Raw genomic sequence first — 19,262 nt, forward strand, 5'->3', positions numbered from 1 at the left:
TAATATTTTCACCCAAAATGCCATAAGATGAGGTAAAAACAAACAAACAAACAAACAAACAAACAAAAAAACATCCTTAGCAACCTTTTGAGGGGCCGCTCACACTTGCGTCCATCTGTGTTGTTTTTCCCAAGTAAACATTGCGAAATTTGACTGCTGCAATGCGTCTCGCTGTTTATTTAGCATCTTGCTCAAGAAGTGGTTTACATTCCATTTGGCTTCATCTAGTTTATTTACATTTAGGGCCTATCCATTTAGAAGGATATAAATACTTTTGAACACATGAACGACACCAAAGAGCTATGATTTTTCAACATAAGGTTCATACAATACAGAGTTATGGCGCGGTCACATTTACTGTTGTTCAGTAAATTTTCATGGGCAAAGCGACTTCTGTGTGAGCTGTGCTTCATACATAATTACACTATATACACAATATAGAGTGGACCTTTTTTGCCTGTGAAATTTTGCTGAGATTTTTTTAATGTGACCACATCTTTATTGTTGTCTATGATTTTTTGTCAATTAAATCCAGTCATTTCTGTATGAATCCACACAATCAGGAATTTCTTGTGATGGTGAAAGATTTCCACACACAGATTTTGCATCAGGTTGAAGATGGCCACACAAAATGATAATTGACAATTAACCCTTTTGCCCACAAAATTTCACAAATGTGCATGCAACTTTACACAGGATTAATGTGCTATCTCTATACATACTGCAATGCAATGGAAATTTAAAGCAAGTTAACTTGCAAAGTTCTGACAAGATAGACCAGATGTTGAAAAATCATTCCACAGATCGGCTAAAAGAAACATCAAATCAGCTTTTTGACTGGTCTTTGCTGGTTTAAGCTGGTCTCCTATCCTAGTCAAAATGGCATTCACTGTTCAGCTAGTCTGCCTGCCTCACCAGCTGACCAAAACTCATCTAAAACCAGCAAACCAGCTCAAGCAGATTTCATTTTGTTTTAAGCAGGGTCAGTAAACCTTTAAAGGTGAGACAATCAACAGACTTTTCCCTCACAGTTTAGAGAAATATGGCAAAGTTTTTGAAAAATACTATCTCTTCATTTTAAAATAGGGAAATTTTGAGCCCCGCACATGACATGCAGGAAAAACAGTAGGTCAAATCGTTCCCTCGATTTACTAAATTGTACACACTATTTACTATTTTGTTCCCTCAAATTATAAATCATGCACATGATTTATAAACCGAGGGAACGAAATAGTAGATCGTGTCAATGATTTAGTAAATCGGGAGAACAAAATAGTAAATTGTGCGCACGATTTAGTAAATCGAGGGAACGAATTAGTAAATCGGAGTGTCTATTTACATTAATAGTGTCCCTTATTGGCAAATGCTATTTACACTAGCTCCGCCCACCACAGCATTAGGGAGTAAGGCTCGCTGACCTGTCTTTTAACGTGATCGACGCGGGTTTAAATGCGGCTTTTGCTGAGCTCGCATTTATTTTCAATAAAAATGAAAATAATGTTCTAAAAGTGGAAATAAACTGCGAACGAGTGTTTAATAATATTAAAAGTGCTTGCTGGGTAGGGTTAAGGGAAGGTGTAGGGAGGGTTTTTATTCTCCCAATAAGGCAGCATCCATTTAATAATTTTAATAAATATAATCATTTACACTCTATGATATTATTGCATCCTGTTACAAAAATACTGAGGTGCAAATAGTATCTGCCAATATAAAGTATAGATAGCATCTAATTACTATTTACTCTTATTGCAAAGAACTGATACTTTTACATGGTGTAAATAGCAATATTCTATTTACAATAGGTGAAAATAGCGATAGATTCTAAGAAAATGCTGCTATTGTCACTTAGTGTAAATAGAATATATTGCTATTTTCACTTAGTGTAAATAGCATCTACATCTATTGCTAAGAAAATATGCTATTTTCACTTGGTGCAAATAGCCGCTGCCTTAGTAAATCGTGCACACTTTTTTTTTCTTGCATGTCATGTGCGGGGCTCCGTAGAAATGTGCAAACATCTTTCATTCAAATGCTTTCCAACAGCAAAATTTTGCTTTAAATCAGGTTCAAACTGTACGATTTTGCAGCCCAAGACAAATTTTGGGATCAATCAAGATTTTTCTTTCTGTAGTGCAAAATTGGGGGTTTTTGTGTGACGTATATTCACTATTGGACAATATAGCCTCCAATGAAATTGTGGGCATGAAATTTTCACAGTCACACAGTATGACTGCTCGTACATCAAGGGCACCATTAGGACCAAAGACATGATGTGTATCATATGGTCTGACTGATGATATCACACAGTGTTCCTTGACTTTTTCCCAAGATCTCATTGGGATCATGTACAAAAACCATAAAGGACCAGAAAAAATCATACAGTATATGCCCGGTTTAAATGAAGCTTAAACCACCAGATCTCCACAACAAAAAGCTTCTTACAGCCCTGCATTTGTCCCATGTATTTTTAAAGCAGCCAAATGTGGTAAACCTCTGGTACAATGTCATCTTCAGAAAAAACCTTGACTAGGGTCATTTTTCTTTCCCATTAGATGCCTTGAACAGATACTACATAAAAGATTGAGATCTGAGGTTATTTCCTGTAAAAATATTGTAAATGCCAAAAGAGAGTGTAGAGGCCATAAAACCACTTAAAAATATACTTACAAATACCACAGGGATAAAGAAAAGGAAATCTATCAGTCTCCTGGTTTTCGTTTCAGTCTTTGAAGCAGGAAGTCTTGTCGTCTTTTCTCTGCAAGGAGCTCTTGAATTCTTTTATTATGCGTTTTCTCACGGAACGGCACTCGTTTTTTGGGGACAAAGTGGTTGAGTGTGACCTCGTTCGGACTGACAATCCTGTAGGACACGTCGATGGAGTTATTCTCCTTCTTGTCTTCTGATAGATGGAGACTGACTATGGCAGGAGGGCTCGTTGTTGCAGTAATGTTTGGCAGTAGCGTTGTCATAACCGTTGTCTGGATGTTTTCATTCTCAGGTGTGCTTGTATACTGTGGAGTGGTTGGCCAAGGCTCTGCAGACGATGAGATGAACTCATGAGATTCGGATTCCGAGAAGAGTTCAGTTGAGACGTCGCTCCAGGTTTCATCCTCGTAGAAGGGAGGGCTGGTTTCCTCTTCATACTCAAGTGAGCTGGGACCCTTAGTGTCCACAGTAACAGAACCAGTGGTGAAAGGGATTGTGGTTCTTTGTTTTAGGGTCATTGGGTTCAGAGTGGTTGTGTAGCCCCAAGATGTGGGTTTGGTGCTGATGTTTCTCCATCTGTTGACTGATGGTGTGATTGTTGTGCTGGGCTTCTGTGTGGTCCTGTACAGCTGTGTCATGTGAACAGGAGATGTTGCAGTGGGAGTTATTGGAGGGCCAACAGTGGTGTAGATCCAGGGTCTAGTCAGGTTGAATTCAGAGGTGTAGTTGCCCTCGTTGCAGGACTTGCAGCACATCTGCCTGTAGCCAGGGTTGGAGCAGTACTTACTGAGAACCTCCATACGACAGAACACAGACTTGTCTCCTTTACAGCGGGACCCTGAAAGATAAACCAGTAGGAGGCTGACGTCAATACAATAAAATATATGTATATATATTTATATATATACAGTGGTGTGAAAAAGTGTTGGCCCCCTTCCTGATTTTTTTGCATGTTTGTCACACTTTAATGTTTCAGATCATCAAACAAATAACACAAGTAAACACAACATGCAGTTTTTAAATGAAGGTTTTTATTATGAAAACTTGTTAAAACTTAACTGTGGTTTATCACACCTGAGTTCAGTTTCTCTAGCCACACCCAAGCCTGATTACTGCCACATCTGTTCGCAATCAAGAAATCACTTAAATAGGACCTGCCTGACAAAGTGAAGTAGACCAAAAGATCCTCAAAAGCTATACAAACTGTTGAGATCCAAAGAAATTCAGGAACAAATGAGAAAGAAATTAATTGAGATCTATCAGTCTGGAAAAGGTTATAAAGCCATTTCTAAAGCTTTGGGACTCCAGCGAACCACAGTGAGAGCCATTATCCAAAAATGGCGAAAACATGGAACAGTGGTGAACCTTCCCAGGAGTGGCCGGCCGACCAAAATTACCCCAAGAGCGCAGTTCATGACTTCATGACTCTGGTAGAGTTCATGTTCATGACTCTACCATAAGAAAGAGACTGGGCAAAAATGGCCTGCATGGCAGAGTTCCAAGACGAAAACCGCTGCTGAGCAAAAAGAACATAAAGGCTTGTCTCAGTTTTGCCAGAAAACATACTGATGATCCCCAAATACTGGGAAAATACTCTGTGGACTGACGAGACAAAAGGTGAACGTTTTGGAAGGTGTGTGTCCCATTATGTCTGGCGTAAAAGTTACACAGCATTTCAGAAAAAGAACATCATACCAACAGTAAAATATGGTGGTGGTAGTGTGATGGTCTGGGGCTGTTTTGCTGCTTCAGGACCTGCAAGACTTGCTGTGATAAATGGAACCATGAATTCTGCTGTCTACCAAAAAATCCTGAAGGACAATGTCCGGCCATCTGTTCGTGACCTCATGCTGAAGCGAACTTGGGTTCTACAGCAGGACAATGATCCAAAACACACCAGCAATTCCACCTCTGAATGGCTGAAGAAAAACAAAATGAAGACTTTGGAGTGGCCTAGTCAAAGTCCTGACCTCAATCCTATTGAGATGCTGTGGCATGACCTTAAAAAGGCGGTTCATGCTCAAACCCTCCAATGTGGCTGAATTACAACAATTCTTCAAAGATGAGTGGGCCAAAATTCCTCCACAGCGCTGTAACAGACTCATTGCAAGTTATTGGAAACACTTGATTGCAGTTGTTGCTGCTAAGGGTGGCTCAACCAGTTATTAGGTTTAGGGGGCAAGCACTTTTTCACACAGGGCCATGTGGGTTTGGATTTTGTTTTCCCTTCATAATAAAAAACTTAATTTAAAAACTGCATGTTGTGTTTAGTTGTGTTATCTTTTATTAATATTTAAATTTGTTTGATGATCTGAAACATTAAAGTGTGACAAACATGCAAAAAAAAAAAAAAAAAATCAGGAAGGGGGCAAACACTTATTCACACCACTGTATATTAATAATAAAATAAAATATAATATAATATTAATAAAATCAAGGAATGAAATATTAAAATGAACCAACAAGAGGCTTAGTGTGGAGTTAGTGGCATCAATACAATATTGAGAAATAAAAAATAAAAAAATAAATAAAATTAGGATATGTAAAGCAAGAAAATTCTAAATATGTAATATATTATAATTACTAAAGTAATATAATATAATAAAAATGTAAAGAAAATAACGAAAGAAGCAGAACACCAGGAAATGAGGAAAAAAGTGCAATGCAAATACAGTTAGTCACACTAAGCAAAACAGCAACATAAAATTATAGAGCAAGAGCACATATTCAGAGGGATTAAGTATTCAATATATTACTTGACCCTTTATTCCCATAAACACAGCCGACAAGAAACCACATAGTTACATTGAGACTTCCTGTCAAATATAGAGCATATACAAGACAACACATACAACTTTTCTCAGTACAATGTAAACCGCTTTGAAATGTCACACCATTCACAGTTTAGTAAACACTTTGGTAAAACATTTCAACACCATCAAATCCATTGAAAAACTGACAATTTTGAGGACTATAGTTATAAAAAAAATGGAAAAATGGCACATCCTGGATTACATTTAAACAATCACATAACGTAACCGCACGCACTGTAATGTTATTAAATGCTACACTCTGGAATGAAAGAGCCATGATAAATAAGACCTACAGAGGCCAGCATTCAGCAGAGATCTGACTACAGGCCACATGCTGCCTTCGACACCCTATTTGATATCACTTTAAACCACTTTTAATTACTTTAATTAATGTGTCCAGATGTGAAGTGGTCTGAATATGTAATTCCAGAAACATGCTGGAAGGACAGTCGAAAACAAATGCTACCGTTGGTGCTTTTTATTGTAAAGCTTGTATCAAAGTCTTGTTTGTTTAAATAAAGGAGGATTATTTCCTGGACCCTGTTATATTTCTTTCAGTTACTCAGATATACTGTACAGCCATTCCTTTTAAAAAAAACAACAGGGCCTCTCTCTCTCTCTTTCCCTCACACACACACACACACACACACACACACACACACACACACACACACACACACACACACACACACACACACACACACACACACACACACACACACACACACACACACTTTATAATCCTTTAAAATATCATTGTAACTTTAAATACTCTTTTCATCATGACATATACCATATATGTATCTCAAATCATTAGGCAATGAAACATGGCCTGTAAGGTCAAAATACATAGATAAATACAATATATTACTTTTGTTACTGGTGTAAGAGATAACAGTCATCGAATATGTTATTAATGTTACTAAGTATGTTCAACATCATTTAATATATACACATAATTGCTGTATAGTTTAAAAAAGGCCTTTAGACATCATCTGCATCGCTAAAGCTTTGTCTTTCCACAGACTCGCAATCATACAGCAGTGAGAGACTGTGATATAATCGAAGATCTGAGGAGCAGCAACTGTCTACACTCCCTTAGCTGTAAACATCCATATTCTTTGTTGTTCTTTTCTTTAGCTGCCTCTTTTCGAAATTCAGTGGGCATGCAAACGTAAACTTGTGTCCCTTTGACCAAAGGCAAAAATGACTGATGTGAGAAATTACGCAGAAGCATGAGGTATTTTTTATCCTTCAATACGACATCAAACGCCGACACGCAACGATTTATAATAAAATATGAGTGTTAAAGCGTGCTCCATCTTACCATTCTCATCATCTAGAAAAAAAAAAAAAATGGGTAAAAAAGAATGAAACATCTCCATAAAAGTTTCTTTTCATGATTCCTTCTCGGTTCTTGAGCCATTGTTCAAGAAAATATATACAAAAATACATGACATTTAACAGTCAAAATAAATTAAGATTATGGCCCACATTGCCATTTTAGTGATATATTCTTTATGCTCATATTGAATATGTATTGAATTGACAAATTGACTGAAATGCTCCAGTTACTGGTGATACCGGACCAACTCCCTCACACAGGAGTTTGTTTCATAGAGTTTGTTGAATGATTCACCCTGGAAGTCGTCACAACAGTCATATCCATGTTACCTGACGTAGCACAACCATCATGGCTTCTCAAAACAAGGCCCCTTCTGCACAGGCACCTACTGCCCTCTTTCAATGCAATTTTAGGCTGTGTTTAGCCCTCAGCCAAGACCAAGGGCAGAGGAAAGAAACAGCCCGCAGAATTCCCTCCAACGAAGGAAATGTTAAGAATCTGAGAGGGACAGAAAAGCGCTCAAGGCAGAGTGTAACAGAGCCATAGCGTAAGAGAGAGAGGCAGGGTCCAGGAAAGAGCGGCCATGCAGCAGACAGCAGGTTGAGGACTGGAAATGGGTCGTTTACTTGATGAGATCTTGGGCGCTGGGAACTCGGGGTCTGCTCTGGAGAGCCACTGGATGAGGAAGTTTCCTCTGTCATCTGAGAGTTGGGAGAGAGGTTTTAAGAAAAGGATTATGAGGTTTTGGTTTTGAAGGAGTCTTAAAGGGTTAGTTCACCCAAAAATGAAAATTATGTCATTAATTACTCACCCTCATGTCGTTCCACGCCTGTAAGACCTTAAGAAATTAAGATATTTTTGATAAAATACGATGGCTCAGTGAGGCCTGCATTGCCAGCAAGATAATTTTCTTTTTCAGTGCCCAGAAAGGTACTTAAGACATAATTAAAGGTGCCCTAGAACGTTCTTTTACAAGATGTAATATAAGTCTAAGGTGTCCCACTGAATGTGTCTGTGAAGTTTCAGCTCAAAATACCCCATAGATTTTTTTTAATTAATTTTTTTAACTGCCTATTTTGGGGCATCATTAACTATGCACCGATTCAGGCTGCGGCCCCTTTAAATCTCACGCTCCCTGCCCCCCCAACTATTGACTATAATACAGTGCATAAACAAAGTTCACACAGCTAATATAACCCTCAAATGGATCTTTACAAGATGTTTGTCATTCATGCTGCATGCATGCTTTGGATCATGTGAGTATAGTATTTATTTGGATGTTTACATTTGATTCTGAATGAGTTTGATAGTGCTCCATGGCTAACGGGCTAATGCTACACTGTTGGAGAGATTTATAAAGAATGAAGTTGTGTTTATGCATTATACAGACTGCAAGTGTTTAAAAATGAAAATAGCGACGGCTCTCTTGTCTCTGTGAATACAGTAAGAAACGATGGTAACTTTAACCACATTTAACAGTACATTAGCAACATGCTAACGAAACATTTAGAAAGGCAATTCACAAATATCACTAAAAATATCATGTTATCATGGATCATGTCAGTTATTATTGCTCCATCTGCCATTTTTCGCTGTTGTCCTTGCTTGCTTACCTAGTCTGATGATTCAGCTGTGCACAGATCCAGCTGTAATACTGGCTGCCCTTGTCTAATGCCTTGAACATGGGCTGGCATATGCAAATATTGGGGGCGTACATATTAATGATCCCGACTGTTACGTAACAGTCGGTGTTATGTTGAGATTCGCCTGTTCTTAGGAGGTCTTTTAAACAAATGAGATTTACATAAGAAGGAGGAAACAATGCGTTTGAGACTCACTGTATGTCATTTCCATGTACTGAACTCTTGTTATTCAACTATGCCAAGGTAAATTCAATTTTTGATTCTAGGGCACCTTTAAAACAGTTCATGTGACTACAGTGGTTTAACCTTAATGTTATGAAGCGACGAGAATACTTTTTGTGCGCCAAATAACAACTTTATTCAATAATATCTAGTGATGGCCGATTTCAAAACACTGCTTCATGAAGCTTTACGAATCTTTTGTTTCGAATCGGTGGCTCAGATCACCAAAATTATTCAATAGTTCACGTGACTTTGCCAGTTTGAAACGTGCTCTGAACCACTGATTCGAAACAAAAGATTTGTAAATCTTCAAAGCTTCATGAAGCAGTGTTTTGAAATCGCCCATCACTAGATATTGCTGAACAAAGTCGCTATTTTGTTTTTTTTTGCCGCACAAAAAGTATTCTCGTCGCTTCATAACATTAAGGTTACTCAAATGAACTGTTTTAAATATGTCTTTAGTACCTTTCTGGGCATTGCAAAATGAAATGATTTTGCTGGCAATGCAGGCCTCACATCGGATTTTATCAAAAATATCTTAATTTGTGTTCCGAAGATGAACGAAGGTCTTACGGGTGTGGAACGACATGAGGCTGAGTAATAAATGACATAATTTTCATTTTTGGGTGAACTAACCCTTTAAGTGAATTCTGAGGAGCTGTATACTGTAGGTCAAAGTGGACACTCACTTGGACACGGTGTCAGCAGACATGGTCTGATGTTCTCAGGCTTGGTGTCCATGCAGATGCCGATGGCATTATCAGGAGTGCTGCACATGACCTGCCGCTCCTGAGTCCCATTACCACAAGTCACTGAGCACTGCACATACATACAGAACACATTGAAACATATAGCAGAATGATTGTTTTGGGAAGGTTTTGAGAATAAGGTTGTTACAGTACATTAGGAGATAAAGTAGTCATATTTTAATGATAAAATCAAAATTACAAGAAAAATAGTCACAGCACTGAAGTCACAGTAACCTCACAATGAATGTGAATAACCCTTAAAGGGTTAGTTCACTAAAAAATGAAAATTCTATCATAAATTACTCATCCTCATGTAGTCCAAACCCATATGACTTGTTCATCATCAGAACACAAATGAAGATCTTTTTGATGAAATCTGAGAGCTTTCTGAAACTTCAATGCTTTAAAAAGTTCATAAAGAGATCGTAAAATTAATCAATATGAATTGAGCGGTTTAGTCCAAATTTTCTAAAGAGACTTGATCGCTTTACATGATGAACAGATTTCCTTTAGGCTTTTATTCACATATAAACATTGATTAGCGATCATAAACAGAAGAGAATGAACCTCATTTGTTCTCACGTGTCAAGCAAACATTCTTGATCTTCTGTTTATCACATCTGATGTGAAAGTTGATGAATGTTTTATATCTCAATATAAGCCTAATTTCAATCTGTTTGTCATAAAAAGTGATCGAGTCTTTTCAGAAAATTTGGACTAAACTGCTCAGTTCCTATGGATCAGCTTTACAATCTCTTTATGTATTTTTTGAAGCGTCAAAGTTTCATTTGCGTAGCTGTCTATGGAGGAACAGAAAGCTGTCAGATTTCATCAAAAAAGATCTTCATTTGTGTTCTGAAGAGGAATGAAAGTCCTCATGAGGGTTACATGAGGGTGAGTTAATGATCACAAAATTTTCAGTTTTAAACGCTACAAGTGAATTTAGACATCACAACATTTAAAATGTACAGTATGTAAAATGGTTTATTCATTTTGGGATTTGCTGAACATTGCATTTTATTATTTGTGTTTATTAACATCAAAACCTTTGAGCATTAGATGGTGACAAAAATATGAGAAATGAGCATGTACAATTAAATATCCAGTACTGATCAAGACTTTTTTATATGATAAATGAAAAAAATCTCATACTAACCTGAGACCAAGGTCCAGTTCTCCACTGTGCGGGGCATAGGTGACGATTACAGGGTCGTCGTCCTTCAGGACGGTCGTCGTTGCAATATTTGGCGTTGATGGCTTTGTATGTACCATCCAGTTCAGGCCTCACACAGCGCACAGGTCGAGTCTGAGAACCGGTCTTACCACATGATTTACTGCACTCCTCCCATTCTCCTGTCACCCAGCTGATATACACAATACACATTCAAAAAATGTTCACAAACTCCCATTTCCTTACACCATCCATCATCCATCACTTGTGTGTGTTCAAGTACGATTCTATGATATTGGTTTGAAAACTACCACATGGTGAACCTCATTTGCTTACATTGGTTCTGAGCACTCCTTCTGGTTGCAGGCTCGACTGATGGCGCGGGGTTTGGGTATGTTGGCGCAGAGTGTGCGGTGTACCATTTTGCCATCCGACTTCCTCCGGCATCCAAAACGTGTGTACTGTTTCCCTGCAAGCCAGATAAATAGACAAAACGGCACAATACAAGCTGCTGTCTCCTACGGTCGATCCAAGTTTCAATCAAAGCTCATGTCTGTTAGGGTTGTGCACCGTTCAGAGTTGAACTGAGAATTAAATTATTTTATCAATTTTCCTCAATTTGAATTGAGGTACCAAACAGAATTGTAATTCAAATCTTAATTTAAGGACGTATAACGAAAGAACAAACAATACTTTTACTTTTCAGTATGAATTACAGACAAACATGTTATCATACAGTACCTTTCAAAAGTTTGGGTCACTAAGATTTTTTTCTTTCTTCAAATTCACAACTTTGTTCAGCAAGCATGCATTCCTTTGATCAAAAATTGACAATTGCTACAAAATATTAATGTTACAAATAAATGCTGTTTAAATACTTTATATTAATCAAAGAATCCTGAAAAATGTATCATGGTTTTCACAATAATATTAAGCAGCACAATTGTTTTCAATATTGCTAATAATATAAATGTTTCTTCAGCAGCAAATCAGCATATTAGAATGATTTCTGAAGGATCATGTGACACTGAAGACTAGAGTAATAAAAATTCAACTTCAGAGGAATAAATTACATTTTTAAAAATATTAAAATAGAAAAGTTATTTTAATAATATTTCACAATATTGTTTTAAACTAATTTTTTACATAAGATCAAAAACATTAATAAATTATACCAACCTCAAACTTTTGAAGGGTTTTGTACATAAAACTTTTTTTAAATGTTAGTAATCAATGTTTGAAATGTACGGAAGAGGATTAGGGCCAAGCAATAATAAAAAAATAAAAACATCTCGAGATTAAAGTTGTTAAATTTCGAGAAAAAACTCGTTAAATTTTGAGAAAAAAATCGTTAAATTTTGAGAAAAAAGTCGAAATAAAATGTTGAGAATAAACTCATTAAATTTCGAGAAAAAACTCGTTAAATTTCAAGAAAAAAGTCGAGATAAAATGTTGAGAATAAACTCGTTAAATTACGAGAAAAAACTCGTTAAATTTCGAGAAAAAAGTCGAGATAAAATGTTGAGAATAAAGTCATTAAATTACGAGAAAAAACTTGTTAAATTACGAGAACAAATTCGTTAAATTATGAGAAAAATGTCATTAAATTTCGAGAAAAAAGTCGAGATAAAATGTTGAGAATAAACTCATTAAATTATGAGAATAAAGTCATTAAATTACGAGAAAAAAGTCGTTAAATTATGAGAACAAATTCGTAATTTAACGAATTTGTTCTCGTAATTTAACAACTTTTTTCTCGTAATTTAATGACTTTATTCTCAACATTTTATCTCGACTTTTTTCTCGAAATTTAACTATTTTTTTCTCGTAATTTAATGACTTTATTCTCAACATTTTATTTCGACTTTTTTCTCGAAATTTAATGAGTTTTTTCTCGAAATTTAACAACTTTAATCTCGAGATGGTTTTATTTTTATTATTATTGCTTGGCCCTAATCCTCTTCTGTAGAAATGCCACATATTCAATTTTTAAAATAATTTTTAAATAAGCATTTAATTGTCATTCCTAACTAAATTATAACTCAACATACTGTGGGACATTGTCAATTCAATTTAAATTCTAAGTCTATTGAAAGTGAATTGTAAAGGACAAATATTCTTCTATATTGCTGTGTACCTCCGCCACATGGCTTGGAACAGTGCGACCACTTCCTGAGAGCCCACTCGAAGTAAATTGTGTCATCCTGAGGCAGGGTGTTCTCCATTGATGAAAGCGGGTCTTCTGGCAGGATGTATTTGTATGAAAGCGTGACTTTAGAAATGCTCTGAGAATGAACCTGGAGAAGATATTTGATATTGGAGAAGTATGTTACTTATAAATATATTCTATTGACTAGCCTTATTGCTATCATGTGATTTAACCTTAAATGTATTAATTGTAACCATATTGAATCAATGTTTTCAGAAGCAAAACAATAGGTGTGTCTATGAAAAATACCAAGTTCTGTCATGAAACTCTAGATGGTACAGGCTGATGTTACATTGTTAACTACACTGCACCAGCTGATTGGCTCCTGTTGCAGTTCTTCTAACACTAATTGCTTGAGTGTGTAGCTTTTCATTTCTTAAACATCCATGTACGTAGGAAGACACATCATGGCCATATTCCAAGATGACAATGTCAAGATTAATCAAGGCTCAAATTGTGAAAGAATGGCTGGGAGGGAGAATGAAGAATCATTTTCATACATGAATTGGGACCTTTGAGTCCAGACCTTAATTTCATTGAAAGTCTTTGGGATGTGCTGGAGTAGACTTTACAGAGTGCTTGACTCTTGCATTATCAATACAAGATCTTGACCAAAAATTGATGCACCTCTTGGTGGAAATAAATGTTGTGATGTCATTTCAATTTTTGGTCAAGATCTTGTTTTGACAATGCAAGAGTCAAGCACTCTGTAAAGTCTACTCCAGCACATCCCAAAGACTTTTGGGATCCTAAAGAAATTTTGCCAGACATAAAACATGCTAGAAACATAATAATCACAGCAATAATGATCCAATCATAGACTCTTAACCATTTGCCTATTTAAATCCAAACAGTGACTTTTTTTGGCCGGGCAGTGTACATTGAGGATGGCATGAGGGTGGTAAATGATGAGAAAAGTTTCATTTTTGGGTGAACTATCATCCAACTTGTAGTATTTAGAAATGCACTACTATATATAGTGCCCTTATTATCCCTGAACGTCCTTAGTTCTGGATTTATAGTTACAATAACTGATATAATGCTCATTCTCACCATTATGAGAACTCCATATTTGAGTGGTCCAGTGGTCTGCACTGTCTCCATGTCATCATTGTTAGCATACTCCCACGCCACACCTTTCTCAATTACTGTACGTGACTCAGGAAAGTCGCCCTCGTCGTTCAGGAAGAGATGATCTGTGGCCTGGTTCTTCACCGCTAGCAGAGGACAATTTAACATTAGGACAATCATGCAGTCCAATTTATGCACCAAGTGGGAAAAAACAAGTATCAGTCTTCATCAAGCTGATTTAATATGCGTTTCTTGTACCTATAAATCACAATTTTGGAAGGCATTAATTCTAAGTAACCAAGGTGCTTCACGGCCACTGAGCTGGAGCTCCCTCTCAGTGCCAGGAGGAGTCCAAACCTCTCCATCAATAACAAACAGTGGGAGGCCAGACACTTGCATTATGAAGGCCAGTGTTGGAGTGATTAATCACATTGTCATTTGCTGAGAAGGAGCTTCTACCTAGAATATGTGGAGTTCCTTTGAATTCACGGATCTGTATGTGGCGTGCTCCTCTAGGAATCTCCAGGATCTTTAGAAAACCTAGGAATAAAATTCAAAAAAGCTAAAATGAGATTTGAAAATGGAAAAAAAATCCTGATTATGATGAAATTTTGAAACAAATCTGGGTGGAAAACAGTGAGTGACCTGCTCACGGAGTCTGCAGCGAGGGCAGAAACTCACCTGGTTTCCTTGTGCTGCGGGTGAAGTTTCCTTTGACGATCTTGCAGGTGGAGTTGTCTCCTCCACACACGCCACACTTATCGTCCTCTAGCTCTGAGGCTATAACATTATCACAGCCCACTTTCTGTGCAGAGAGAAGGGTTTAAGAGAATATATAGAGAGATGTAGGCCCAACTAAGGTGCTGACCTTATAAGCTGAGCAGATTCACAGAAATGTTATTTTATAAAACTTCTTTGCAGGAACTCTTTTGAATTCATTCAAGGTGCATTTTTTCATTAAAAGGTTTCCCTCATGAAGAAATGATCAGTAGACCTACTTAAAAAAAATATTTAAAATTACATGAGTGACATGCAATAGTGCTGATTTATTATGTATGGAGTGGGTCGCCTCTTGAGGCCTTCTATGTTGAGATGACCAGCCGAATACTACTAAATTCATCAGTAATAATCATAGGCGATCAGGGCTTGACATTAACTTTTTTGCACACCAGCCACTGTGGCTAGTAGTTTTTCCAAAGTACTGGCCACTCGGAATTTTCACTGGCCACAATTTTGCTGTTGGGAAATTACATTTTATATGATTAAAGTTGACTTTGGCAAGCTAAAATTACTTGATTTTGAGTCATTTTACTTGATTAGCTAGATTTAAAACCCTTTCAAACTTTCAAATGCAGATTGAACACCCAAATCAAGACTAGGCCTACATGGTATATCAGCTGGTATGTACGGGTGGGAAATGTGACCATAATATGATAAATTTGATAATTTTGTAAGTTATTTTTGTTAAGCTATATAAAAAGAACAAAGAAGCAAATTAGCAAATTACAAATACATTAGTAAATTAAATAGCCTAGGTTCATTTAACATTTATTTTGTTGTTTGATTAACATCAATGACAGAACTGGGCTTCTGAATGCATGGACGTAATATACTGACACACATCCAATTTTTACCCACCTGTTTATGTCCACTTAACCCTTAAATGCAAACCTCGGGTCTTTAGTGACCTGGGACATCATTCACTACCCTCCTCCTCGTTCATTTTTTAAAGTTAGACATCCTTCTTGGTATTTCTCAATCAATTCATTATAACAAGAAAAAAATCATAAAATTATAAAAGAATGCCTATTTTTGTATACATTTTTTGTAAAAATTGTATAGGGTCGCAAACGACCCGAGGTGTGTATGAGTGTACATATATTTTTTCTGCACAACAATAATTGAATCTTAGATGACAGAATAAGTGCAATTCACCTTTATTCCACAAGGTGGCAATGTCTGATACACAATGCTGAAGTGACGACTCATTTAGACAGAAAACAAAATAATAAGAGAAACATGAAATGGCTCAGCGATTTACTGCAGAGCAAGTACTGAACGCAAACAACTATGACTGTAACTGTCACTGGATGGATCTGTTGAAGCTGTTAGCGATCGAAATATTGATTTTGAAGATGTTGAAAATTATATAGTTCTGAGAATATGTTTGAGATCGCGAATGGGCTCATATTCGTGACCTCAAACATAAATCTAGCCCATTGTTTGCTGAATTTACTGGGAAATGAGCTCTGACGAGGACGGTGATGATGGCATAAAACACCTGCTCAAACGGAGCCCTTTCAAGCTCCAAAAGGTAACAAAATACGATTTATTTTATTCTTCTGTAATTATTACTCTAATATCAGAGGAGTTTTATATTATCACGACAGGTGGAGATCAGTGTTATAGATCCGGGTCGATAAAGACCCGAATATGTAAGAATGATTGGCGAAACAGTCATGCATTTAAGGGTTAAGCCATAACCGACTGTATTCATGCAAGATACTCCACACGATGGACATTTTGGCATCTGTGTGTGCGTGTATTTGACCATTCAGGTGCAAGGAGAACTGATCGTGCGCGACAGCGATTCAGCCTATCCCGCCTTCACTTTCTACAAATTAATCGATAATGAATTGCGATCGGATTGTAATTTTGTGCTACGACGAGCTTGGCTTTACCTTTGATTAGGCAATAGGCTGAAATTATATTCAAACCACCAAAGTGGCTAGTGGGAGTGGCTGTCTTACCCGCCACAACTGAAATCTACCTGCATTTGGTGGGTTGGCAGGTGTTAATGTCAAGCCCTGTAGGCGACTAATAGGCAAATAAACACTGCAAAAACTCTAACAGAACGCTAATTGATTTCTCTAATGCCGTGGCATTAGCCAACCAGACATACTTCCTATTCAACGTAACCCTATAATTCGTATCCGTGCCTGCAATCGCCATGCTGGACGATTATGAAAACTTCCGTTTAGCCCTTCTCATCCCCAGTGCCACCTGTAGAGCTCTACTACAGGGGTTTAAATATATTCTTGCAGCAGAATTTCCTTTATGTATGTTATTTTAAAGGATTATTTCACTTTAAAATGAAAATTACCCCAAGCTTTACTCAACCTCAGACCATCCTAGGTGTATGTGGCTTTCTTTTGTCTGATGAACACAATCGGAGTTATATGAATAAATATCCTGATGCATCCAAGCTTTATAATGGCAGTGAATGGGAAACAAGTATGAAGCTCAAGAAAGTGCCTCCATCAATCATAAAGGTATTCCATACGGCTCTGCAGGTTAAATCAAGGCCAAAAATATGGATATTTTTTCTAACACAAATGCATCGCTTTGTCACGTCTGACACAAAGACAAGAAGGTAAGATCCAAATGCAGCTTTAATGGGGTAATCCAACACGTAATCCACAAACAGGCAAGGGTCAAAATCCACAGAGCAGTCCAAACAGAAAACACAGAAACAAACACAGAAAACAATGACCGTAAATGAAACCACAATAACAAAGGCAGAAACAAACTCAGTATAAATAGACAGACACTAATCATCAAACACAAAACAGCTGGGTGCAATCAGGATAATGAGTCCGGGAAGTGTGTTATGGGAAATGAAGTTCACAGGTGATGAAAACCAAAAGTCCAGGTTGGAGTGCCCTCTAGTGGCAGACAAGAGCACTCCCAGTAATGATCATGGCACACTTCACTTCAGAAGGACTTTATTAACCCCACAGAGCTGTGTAGAGTACATTTATGTTGGATGGATGCACTTTCTTGAGTTTCATACTTGTTTCCCATTCTTTCCCATTATAAAGCTTGGATGCGTCAGGATATTTATAAATATAACTCCAATTGTGTTCATCAGAAAGAAGAAAGTCATACACACCTAGGATGGCTTGAGGGTGAGTGAAGCTTGGGGTGATTTTCATTTTAAAGTGAACTAATCCTTTAACTAATTGAACAAATTCTTGTATGTGCTCAGCAGCATAGCAGATCATGTCCACCAAAATCAAGCATGTGCACATTTCATGCCGCATAACAATAAATGCTGGTAAAATAATTCACTCAGAGAGTTGTCATGATAAATATAAATATGTCATGATAAATTGTACAATGAATGTATATTCTATCCCCCTGCACTACCCCTACTCCTAAACCTACCCATTTTTAATAAAACATTGTTTAGTATGTTTTTAAAGCTATTTTACATATGAGGGCTCATGAAATGTCCTCATATTTCATGTTTACGTCGTAATACCAGTGTAATACCCATGTCATTATACAAATTTGTGTCCTCATAAATCACAAAAACACGTGCACACACACACACACACATAACATAACTTCATGCTTCAATACTTTTACTTAGAAAACAAGACAAAATACTAATTAAGAAAACTATTTCTGCAAAATTTGAATCTATAACTGAAAGCTTTTGTGTGTGGTGCAGCAACCATAGCAATAGACGTCCTTATAAAGGCTAAGACAACATGTATGAATAGTATATTAGCTCTAAACTTAATCCTAATTCAATCCAGTACTCATATTTGCCAATGAAATCAATAAATGTCAATAAAGTTAAAGATGTTCAGGCAGGAAACACTCTTGAGCACACAACTGCATGGAAACAATCACAGATCCTTTCTTTCCCATATTGAATGTCAGTGCCAGAACAAATTCAAACCCATTCTTTTCCAGACATTCATATCCCTCTCAGATTATAAAGCAATACATCTTGGAATGCACTTTATCTTTTAATTCCAGTAGCAAAACATCATCAATCTGCTCTACCCACAGGACATCACAGTCATGTATTCCACCAATAACAGAACTAGCTAAAAACAAACCATTCAAGACAGTGTTCTGTTCTAGCTCAACACTTTACATGGCAATGAGGAGTGGAAAGGCCTCAGAAGGCTGATTAAACTTGATATTATTCATTCTATGGCATTTTGGAGGATGAACTTCAGTGATGGATGGTTTGTGTGGGTGTGTTTGAATAACCTTTACCTCACACTCCCCACGCACACACACGCTGTAAGGGTCTTTGTAGGAACAACGTGTGCCGTCATGCACCATTCTCTTCATGGACACCACGTCTCCGGTCTCTTTTGACTGGCAGTATAGTTGACATCTCTCTTCAGCTGTCCAAAAAACAAACAAACAACAGACCACAGACAAATTCATACAATTCATTTTTGTAGCTATTTGTCAGGTGCAGTTTTAGCACACATACATTTTTGTATGGTTAAAGAGACACTGAAATGAATAATAATCATTAATAAGCATTTTAGGTATGAGCAACTTCAGAAATGTACAAATGTTTA

The 19,262-nt window shown here is 37.0% G+C and overlaps 1 protein-coding gene across 1 annotated transcript in view; it reads right to left on the reverse strand.

The window, feature by feature from the left end:
* Positions 1-1,880: 1,880 nt before the first annotated feature.
* The window catches only part of adamts2a (ADAM metallopeptidase with thrombospondin type 1 motif, 2a), a 98,539-nt gene continuing 81,157 nt past the window's right edge, over positions 1,881-19,262 (reverse strand). Inside the window, exons 13-22 of the mRNA XM_048165543.1 lie at positions 18,946-19,079; positions 14,611-14,734; positions 14,389-14,469; positions 13,912-14,075; positions 12,787-12,946; positions 10,986-11,118; positions 10,635-10,842; positions 9,419-9,548; positions 7,491-7,565; positions 1,881-3,544 (exon numbers count right to left, since the gene is read on the reverse strand). Coding sequence (XP_048021500.1) covers positions 2,700-3,544; positions 7,491-7,565; positions 9,419-9,548; positions 10,635-10,842; positions 10,986-11,118; positions 12,787-12,946; positions 13,912-14,075; positions 14,389-14,469; positions 14,611-14,734; positions 18,946-19,079 — 2,054 coding nt within the window. The 3' untranslated portion in view covers positions 1,881-2,699. The remainder of the gene's footprint in view (positions 3,545-7,490; positions 7,566-9,418; positions 9,549-10,634; positions 10,843-10,985; positions 11,119-12,786; positions 12,947-13,911; positions 14,076-14,388; positions 14,470-14,610; positions 14,735-18,945; positions 19,080-19,262) is intronic.

The sequence above is a fragment of the Megalobrama amblycephala genome, linkage group LG18 (genome assembly GCF_018812025.1).
Source record: "Megalobrama amblycephala isolate DHTTF-2021 linkage group LG18, ASM1881202v1, whole genome shotgun sequence".
NCBI classification, from domain to species: Eukaryota; Metazoa; Chordata; class Actinopteri; order Cypriniformes; family Xenocyprididae; genus Megalobrama; species Megalobrama amblycephala.